The sequence below is a fragment of the Amblyomma mixtum genome, chromosome 3 (assembly GCF_055824585.1).
Source record: "Amblyomma mixtum isolate Tamu chromosome 3, ASM5582458v1, whole genome shotgun sequence".
Lineage (NCBI taxonomy): Eukaryota > Metazoa > Arthropoda > Arachnida > Ixodida > Ixodidae > Amblyomma > Amblyomma mixtum.
The window spans coordinates 215,659,786-215,669,686 of NC_143014.1; the positions used below are offsets into that span (position 1 = coordinate 215,659,786).

Consider the following 9,901-nt stretch of genomic DNA (forward strand, 5'->3'; position numbering starts at 1 on the left):
ATAAATAAGAAGAGGTTTCAATACGGCCCCGTCTTGTTAATGTCGTCACTTGCGAGCGAACTTTGTGTCGTGAAAAAACAAATTTCCTCTTTCAGCAGACCCGTATATTTCTTTGGTTTGTCGTAGAAGGCTACCTACATGACATTACAGTCTTTTAGGTCTTTTAGTCTTTTAGGCAAAGCTTCAGTCTGGGGTACATTCACCGCTGACATAAACGTCACTCCCGTATCCCGCAACGTGGCAAGTAGTCCGAATTATTGCGCATATCGCGCAAGTGCAGCTAAACAATGCCACCAGTGAGTGAAATAAATCCTACCGCAAATCGTGAAAGTTTAAAAACATACAAGTCTAGCTTTCTTTACGTTTACGTTCTGGTAGTGGCTTTACGTTCTGGTAGTGGATAACGCAGAGCTCTCAGCGTATACGTTCACTTCTTCGAAGGGCGCCTGGAATTATGTTTGTAGACGGGTTACATGACAAGACATGCCCTGGAGACTCTACTTGGGTTGCAAGGGAGTGCCCCAGGGCTTCTGTGGGCCTCAGATGCCCTCTCATGCGACGCAACTGCTGTGCAGTGTCTGTAGGCATCACGTATGATCTCGTTGGCTCTTCATAGCCAGACGCTATAGCCGAAGCCTACGTTTTGCTGAGTGTGTCGTACACGGACACTGTTTCTACTCTCAAAGACTCATAGGCTACGTGTAGTTCTGTTGTAGTAGCAACGCCGCTTATGCCTAATTTCTTGCAGTCGCTGTAGAACTGCGTCAGTGGGAACCGTCATTGGCTGCTCAGTTGAGGACATTAAGTCGTATTCTGGTTTGGCGCCTCAGTAGCCTTTGAGCAGGGGCTGCACACGTTCGTCCCTAAGAGAGAGAGAGCGAGAGAAAAATATTTTAATTAGCATTGACTAATTCGCAAGAGCCGAGTGGTCGGTGTCTCTAGTCCAGGGCTCCGTTGGCAGCAGTTGACTTGCGGACTAGCTGGATGGTCCATACTTGCTGGTACAGGTTATCGCTGGTCAGGGCCTCCTCCCATTGCTCGTGTATTGGTTGTGGAACTATTAACGTTTTGTACGGTTTGTCCTGGCATTCCCAACATGTGTGATAGAGCGTGGGGCATGCTCCGCACCAAGGACAGTAACTTGGTTATGGTATGGGTCTGATGTTGTGTAAAATGTGAAGACTTGGATATATGTTTGTTTGTATTCTCCTCTAGAGAATTTTCCGACTTCTGCGGCTACTGAATCAGATGCTGAATCGTGCAAATCAACAAGCTGCTGCTTTATCCGCCAGATGGCAGCCATTGTTTCACACACACAAAAAAAGGGTCGGGCTGTCCCGGTCGAAAATTCTTAGCGCATCAAAGCACACGAGTACACCACACGTACTATTTTAATGCGATAGCGTTGGAGTTGTCATCACACCATAGCCCCGCCAATGTTCGGTGTTATGCAATTCGCTGCTTCTGACTAGTCGAGAGAGGTCACGTGACATTGTGCCGTCATCGCAACCTGCCCACCGGGTTGTGAGCTAGCTAGTTTCTATACAGCAACCTAGATAGAGAATCTCAATCAAACACCGCAAAAAAAAATGCGATATACGCAAATACGGGCATAGTCACAGCGTAACGAATACCTGTTACTGCAGCTAGCAGTCCAAATATGGCGGTTGATAGACCGACAGTTGCAAAGAAACTGACGCAAAAACACGCAGAAGTACAACAGAGGCTGCAACAACTGTTAAATTTAACTAATAATTTAAGGTGACTTAGGCGACCACTTTGTTTTTTTTTTTTTATTCTGATTATGAGTTGGAAATATTTTTCCCCTGGGAACCCATTGCTTTCGCGGAATTTCTCTGTGAGCGGTAATACACTTGAATAATTTGTGTAAGGCCCTGTATTTACGATATATCATGAGCCGCAATCACAAGACACAGCCCTGTAGCGAGCTGAAGCATAACAAACGAGGAAAGCAAACCTGTCGTCCATAGTAGCTTGCACTGTGCCAGTGACGCCCATGGCGTCGGCTAAGCTGAATTGACGGGCTGGTTGCTTGGACATTGAACACTACAGGCGTAGGCGCTAGGGACTACATCACATGAGAAGTGAAGGAGTGTATGACTGCACTAGCACTAGAAGTGATTGATGAAGGGACCCTCATCAAAATAACCTTTCCACTACTCTCGAATCTGTACAAAATCGCTCAGCTCGTTTCATTTTCTCGGCCTATTCTTATCATGTAAGTGTGACTGAACTAAAACGCAATGCTCATCTCACCGGTGACCTTAGCGAACCACCGAAAAATTTCCAGACTGTGTCTGTTTCATAAGTACTGTTATCATCCATTGCTTAACTCTATTATCAGCCACGCACATCGCATCTCCAATCGCACAAACCACGGGAAGGCCGTCTATCCTCCCCCTGCCCGCACTTCTGCGTATCTGTCATCATTTTTCGTTCATACAGCAAGGGACCGGAATGACCTGCCAAACGCCATCGTGGGTCAGACCGATTCATCGTCATTCAAATCGTCCATCGAAGAAATGTACTGCTGAGTATTCCAACCGCTTATGTAATACCCCTTCAATGGGGCTTTGAGGTACAAATTAATAAATAAATATCTGACGCTTTATTAATTTCATTTTCAACACGTTTACTGATTGAAAGGAGAAGAAAAAGGGCTGCAGTGTTTAAGTACATTTGAAAGCTCTTATAATTTCTAAAAGTCCCTCCCCTCAAAGACGAATCTAAGGCGTTGACATGTTCCATCTTCATCGCAAACACGCTGAACGCATAATGAGTAATTCAAACTTGCTACGAGGCGGTTGGGGCTCTATCCTGAAACACATGAACGATGCGCTTGAGTGTCACGGGCGCTCGTCGATCCAACACCGTGTGTCTTGTCGTACCTGCCTGAGGAAATACCGCGCACATCTTTCTAACTGTGTTGTTCGTGTCTGGTGACTTAATTGTAGTGATAGTGTCCAGCCTCTCACCGAGTACTTTCTGCCCATCAAGGTAGCCGCGCAGATAACGGCCACTTCGACAGCTGGAGGCAACAGGAAAACTGAAGCCACCACGGCAGCCATCGAAATTTTCCTCACGACTCTGCTCAGTTGACGTGAGCCAACGTGTTTCGCACACTTGAGCATTTCTGACTCGGAGGGTATTTCGTTTTTAGAATTAAAAAGCAAAAAATTTCGCCGGAGCCAAAACAGCAACCAAAGTTCACCAATAAATTATACTGCTCATGACTGGTTTGTGGCCTTGGCGATAGTCTGGTGACCATTAGCCAGCGTCTGTCCGCCAGTCTGAGAGGAGTAACTCTTGCAGATGAAGAGCAGAGAAATTTCTCAATTTGCATTAACATTTTGTTTTCCGGTACGTACAGTCGCTGCCAGAAAAACGTTAAAGATCACTGCGGCACCCGCATTGGAGAAGTGCGTATGCATTAGCGATACCTTATCGATACCATAATTAATTGTCTTACTTAATCAAGTTCCATCAATTACCCATCTGAGATTTCATACTTCGCGCCACGCTTCGTTTTCAAATTTGGCGCCCACTTTTTAGATATGTTTGCGTCTAATTAATGAACTAATTACCCCACCTCTACCCTCCGATTTCCCGTACGAGAGTTTTGATGCGCTATCCGATGGTACCATTCTTTGTCGTATAAACCCATTTGTTCGGACGTAATCGTGCGGGCAATCGAGTGATGACACGAAACCGCATAGCCCTACAGCGCTCACGCATTAATAACTGAGACCACGCTTCCGCATCCAAACTCTTTTGTGGCATTGCGTAACGGGGATAGAAATGCTTACTCCCTTCGGTGAAAACGTATAAGTAAGCTTCATTTGCATGTGCATCCAAAATCCAAAATTTTTGCAAGGTAGCGTGTCAGAAGACTTTAAGCACCGAAGAGCGGTCGATTTTCTTTTGTCCGCGAATGCACATCTAGTATCGTTGCTCACATAACAATGCTCTCATAGTGCCTGCAAGCTTGCTTGGGGCATGTCCCTCGTTCTCAAGGAAAAACATTTTTCAACCGAGCCTTTGCAAAATAGAGGCCAGAATTTGGTTAACGTTCTTCCATATTCCCCTTGCTCGCCATACCTGCCTTCATATTTCCTTTTAATATGACGTAAGGAGGTTGGTTTAAGCATTCCGAGTGGCTATGTTCTAACATACAGCAAATAAGACCGACGTCATAAATTCGCTAGTAGCTCATTGCTTCTACCATTAAGTAAAGTTGGTGTTTATGACAAAAAAATATAGCACAGCCGTAAGATTACAACGGCGAAGACATTCCCGAGGTGTGGGTCATCGACTCCTTTTTGTTTTCAACGTTTTTTAGTGTAAGTGGCATGCGAATAAAGCAAAGACATGCTGTCTTTATACCATTCACCGTACCCCATAACACAGCATTCACCATACCCATCAGCGCACACTGAGCATCGAAATTTCAATGTCTGTTCCGCTCAGCACCACGGGTGACCGTATGGGTGTAAGTTTTTATTCCGTAAGAATTCGTCCCCACGACGTGGTGAATTATTGCCTTTTCCTACAGGCAAACCATCATGCCATTCAGACGTATAAAATTGTTCTGCACGGGGCAGCCGGAAACGAATAATTCGTGCTCAGTTGAGAGCCATTTTATGCCCCCCCCCCCCCCCCCCCTCTTGAATTATCGATCGTGTAGTTTCTGGACCTGTATCACAAAGCAGAATTCAGCTCTCGTTTCCTAATATTTTTATTTAATTGCAGAAATAATTCTATAAAAGACATGACACGAGCATGGCCGAATTACTCAAATACTCTTTACGAAGGCCCAAAGTTTGAATAAACAGCAAAGCAATCTACTATGCGCCGTTTACTTGTGCCGACGAAGTCGCGATTTACCGGCAGCAGCAGACCACTGTTGACGGAAGTGATGATGAAAGCGCAAGGAAAGGCTTTATTGCCGCCGCGTTAATACTTAGTTCTTTGCTAGAATATAGGTGCATAAATGATATGTCAAGTGGAAGAGTTACCAGATAAACCGGTGCATTGCTGTTTGGTGTCAGCTTTCACTGGAAATGTTTCATCCCCTCGCAGTCGAGCGCGCTTCACCGCTACCGCTTTTCACAAAAAAAGAGAAAGTTTTGTAGTAAAAAAGGTACCTGCGTCCGGCCGTCCTGGTTTTCCAGCGTCTTTCTTAAACCCGCAGTTTCCTCACTGCCCTTTGATATAGGCTACCCATGGAGTTTCGGAGACAAGCGTAATAAAAGTAGACCTACATTAACGAAAGCACCTTTAGAAAGATGCCAACAGTGTTTGAGGACACGGGAGGCCTACAAGAATTTCTTGCTACAGCTTTTTGTTTACGAGTGCAAACTATTTCCACAATAATTTGCTAGATAGTGAGACAAAGTACAATAAACTAGAAGGAAGGACAGCAATATGGCACTTGTGGGATCCGAACCCACTACCTCTGCGTGTCGCGTACGGTGCTCTGGTTGCAACTGACTGCACGACATGCGGAGGTTGTGGATTCGGATCCGACTGGGGGAATGTGATTATATTTTCTTATACTTTAGTTCAATTTATCTCGTCATCTAAGAACTAATTCCCCAATTAACTTCCGCTCATCAACAAAAGGCCCGAAAAAAGCAAGCATTCCCTTGTGACGTTCCCGCCTGTCGAGGGCCAGTCACAAAGCAACCCAATTAGTTGCTGCCTACGGGTCCTGCTGGAGCGAGGAGAATGGAGCCAACAAGGCGGTAACCTGGCAAAACCTTATTTATTTCTCTGCCTGAAGGCGAAACTGGGAGTCTGCTCAAAGCTGGCTTTTAGGAGAACTGGTTGTCCGTCCGGCAGGCCGGGGCTTCACTCCGGTCATCTTGCTTCGGCGCTCCCATGGTCTGCCTCTCTTCCCGGCGCCCGGCTCTCATCTCTCCTCTGTCCGTTGCCTTCTCCCGCGACCACCGCTTGACTCTCGAACTTCTCGGCTTGTCCTTCTCTCTCAGGGTCCTCTTCTCCCAATGGTCTCTTCGCCGTCGCTGCTCCAACAGCCGGCCAAGGGCGTACACCGCCTTTCCAGGAAACCGCGGCCATTACGACGGGAAGGACGATAGCCTCGTTGGGGATGTGTCGGTGGGATCACGTGTCCCTCACAGGGCTGCGCTCTCCTCTGCTGGCAGCCCGTCCGGTGCCACTTCGAGCCGACTTCCTCCGCCACTTCGAGCAGTTACGCAGTCTGCAGCGCCCGCTGTTGGTAGGGCCGCTTGCCGGACGCATGCACACACAACCGCGCTTGTCTGCCCGCGCCCGAAAAGGGGGGGGGGGGGGGGGGGGGAGCGCACAACCGCAACAACAAAAACCGCAGGGAGTTGTGGTGAGCGTCGGGGGCACCACACGTGGCCTCTCGTCTTCTCCTCTCTAGCTGTCTCTGGCTGTCTGTCCACTGTAGCTCCCGCCGCATTCCACAAAAGCGCCTTCGCACGCATATCCAGGTCTATAATTTTGAAGACAGGCACAGTCTCTTGGGCACTAGTCGGAGGAGTGAGTTCTTGTAACCCTAGTTGTCAGGAGATGCATGCAGATCTTCTGTGGTCTTCTGTGGTCTCGGGGACGGTTGGCTTCTTTCTAGACATATCTTAAGAGCCCCTCAACTCTCCTATCACGTCTACAAATGAAAGCATTACTCCGGCACAAATTCTCAAAACTTGCAGCAGAGATTTGCAGAAATATTTCAAATACCACTAACACAGTTCAGTCTTAAAATTGAAAGAGCTATAGTGTTTGACAAACCCTCTGCCTAACTGAAGCATGGTATACAAAGAAACCGAAATGAAAATAGAATCTGAAGAGGAGATGGCAGCGGTCGCGATATGACGTTTCGTGGACGGCACACTGAATGCGCGACCATAAAAGTAACCGCTGCAGCAGCAATGTTTTCTTTCTGTTATAAGTAAAGGAATCAGAAGACTTTCGTCTCTGCTCCCCATCACAAAATTTTCAATAAAGGTACAAAGATCCAAAATACGGAAAGACTGACTCTTCTCATCAGTGATACCACTAAGCTGTTAATCAGCGTGGCAAGTACAGCTTGTAAACGGTATTGCAGAATGATTATTTTTTCTCGGGCATTGAGTTCAAAATATGCAACGGGGCAACCATATTTCCTTGTTAGTAGATTCTGTAAGAAAAGTTGTGGTTCTCACTGCCACGATAAGAGACTGGTCTACATTTTTCTTAAAACATTTGATTAGCGAACACTGCAAACACTGTACGCAACGAGCACCTAAAAAAAAACGGCGGTTCTAACCTGGTTTGTAGAACGCCGTACTTAGTTCAGTGATGGCAGCCTTAATAGTACTTGGAAAAAGAAAGGATTGAGAAGCCCTTAACAAGAGCCCAAGTTGAAGAGAGAACATACTTGGATGGAATGAAGCAGAAAATCGCTAGTGACATCTCGTGGTCAGCGTTTACAGAAAGATAAGCAGGAGAAAAAATACTGCTCTGGTCTCAATACGGTCTGATCAGATCTCAGGCTGCAGGAAAAGTATGAGCCCCTTTCCAGAACTCATTTCTCTTCCTCGCGACGTTTCGTAACGAAGTGTATGGCTCTTGTGAGAAAATCACGTAGAATTTAATGAACCCGTCACCTCCGGGATTTCCACACAAGCGGCCACACAGGGGAAATGTGCGAGTAATGAGAAATAGGCCGACGACTGGTTATGCGCTAGCTTTGCAACCTTCTCATCCTTGTGCAGGGGCAGGACCAAGGACAACGTCGGACACCTTCGGAAGTCACGGAGGCCAAACGAGGAGCGACCCCGTGAGCCTTTCGCTATGACACGTCGCTTCGGGGTGGTGGTCTCTGTCACCGCATTAATAAGGTCTCGGAGAACGGGGGACCTCGCTTGCCTGGACGGCCTTTTTTCTATATGCTTCCTGATGCTTGGGAATCGGTTTTTCAAGTTCAAGGAAAGTGTCACGCATTGAACTCTACTAAGACCACGTCGGCCCGTGAGAAAAGCTGTTGCTGCCAAGACTGACTGAGGAAGCCGCGGCCGCCGCTTCCCACCATTTACATCGGCTCCCTCCCAGATTTTTTTGTTCTGCCATTCTGACGTAACGACATTTCCGAGTTCTTTATTGAGGCTATGCATGATGTCCGGACGCTCAGTCGGCCACTTGCCGGCTCAGAACAGGTGTTATACTCGCAGTCCGGCGTAACGGCTCGCACTTTCATTCCCCAAGTACAGCGGCACGGACCAAGATGACCACGCGGTCTCGGGCGCCAACGCGCTGCGTTATTGTTCTGCTTGTTCTGGCGTCCAGCACACATGCTTATGCGCAGTATGACAGTGAGTCTGCAAGCCTTGCTTCTGCGACGAACGCTACGACCACTACAACTACAACGATGCCCACGACGACGACAGCCGAGCCGGACCGCTTGCAGGAGATGTTCGAGGCACTCTCAGAGAAGGTGACGCGACTCGCGGCGCGTGAGTTGTACCCCATCGTAAGCGAACTGATATACGACACGCGGCTTTCCACGGGATGCATCGGGTCCCTGATGAAGATTGCCCCGGCGCTGAGCAGATTTGATATTTGGGCCGTGCAGAGTAAGTGTCCTTTTCCGTGCACACTTACACACGACCACACATTTCTGTGGTACGTGTACGCTCGTAGAAAAACAACAACGACAATGTCGTCCTGTATTGCGACAAATTTGCGTGAAAAAAGTCAATACTGATTTTATTTGCAGTTGCAATTTGCCCCGCTCCTCCCTGTCTCCGGCCTAGATAACGCTTTGCAATAAGCGCCACTCTTTCAGTCGTAAATGTGGTTCAAATTGAGAAGAGCGACCTTGTTTTGCTCATGAGCGTACTTCAGGAGAGTCATAATTTTTTTGCCTGGGTTTCCGATGAAAGCTTCAACTTTGTCGCTGTTTCCATCTCTAACTTTGCACTGACGTACTGACGTAAAGATTTTTCAAATGTTTCAATGTCTGTCACAAACTAAACATGCAAGCACAACTACAACCCGAGTAGGTTTTCAGCAGCCGCGTTTATCCTTTTCCTTCGTAAAATTTGGCTTATTTTAGTTCTTACGCTAGCTCCTCTGGCAAACTGGCTGTAGCAACGCGCGAACGCTAAATTCAGATCAGCCACTCCTTCTCCTGCATGAAATGAAGCGCAAAGAGAGAGAGAGCAGTCTTTTTTTTTTAAACTTGTGCTTTCAGTCACAGGCTGGTGCCCTTGGTCTGAGGGGTCGCTTGCCATGACAAAGTTAAAGCACTCTTGTTTTGCGCTCCATTTCTTTACATTAGGCTTCCAGTGCACGGCATGTAACTGCTTTTTATAGCTTTCCTCAAGTTTAGTTATCGGAAAGCCAACTCGCTGGCTGCATCTCATTGAAGCCAAAACTACGGGACTTGCACGAAAGCGATTTGCATAACGCGTACAGCATGGTGTTAAATTTTTGCGTGTAAATTATTATAAGGACGAGAAGTGACATGTCTTTAAAACCTAGAAGCGAAATTTTAGAGTAATAATAGCGGTCGAAACAAAGCTAAAACAAGTATAAGACCATGTCATGAAAAAAAAAATGTTGGTCGATTTGCGTAGTTAGGACAAATGCCCATTAGGTGCGCTAGCAGTTCAGTTTTCACTTCGGCTCGGTGTTCAGATCCAATTTTGACGAATGGCAGTTGTTCGGTCAGCGAAAATGGGTTAATGCCTATATATGCCGAATTGGTCATTCTCTCATTCATATATCGCTGGTAGTCCTCATACCACTCCTGGCGCAGCGATGCAGTGGTCAAGAGATAGACAGACGGACAGACGGACAGACGGACAGACAGACAGACAGACAGACAGACGGACAGACAGACAGACAGACAGAC

The 9,901-nt window shown here is 47.0% G+C and overlaps 1 protein-coding gene across 1 annotated transcript in view; it reads left to right on the top strand.

Annotated features, from left to right (window-relative positions):
• Window positions 1-8,413: 8,413 nt before the first annotated feature.
• LOC149353655 (nose resistant to fluoxetine protein 6-like) overlaps window positions 8,414-9,901 on the top strand; it is a 39,810-nt gene continuing 38,322 nt past the window's right edge. The window contains exon 1 of the mRNA XM_089575845.1: window positions 8,414-8,618. Within this exon, the coding sequence (XP_089431971.1) occupies window positions 8,414-8,618 (205 nt within the window). The remainder of the gene's footprint in view (window positions 8,619-9,901) is intronic.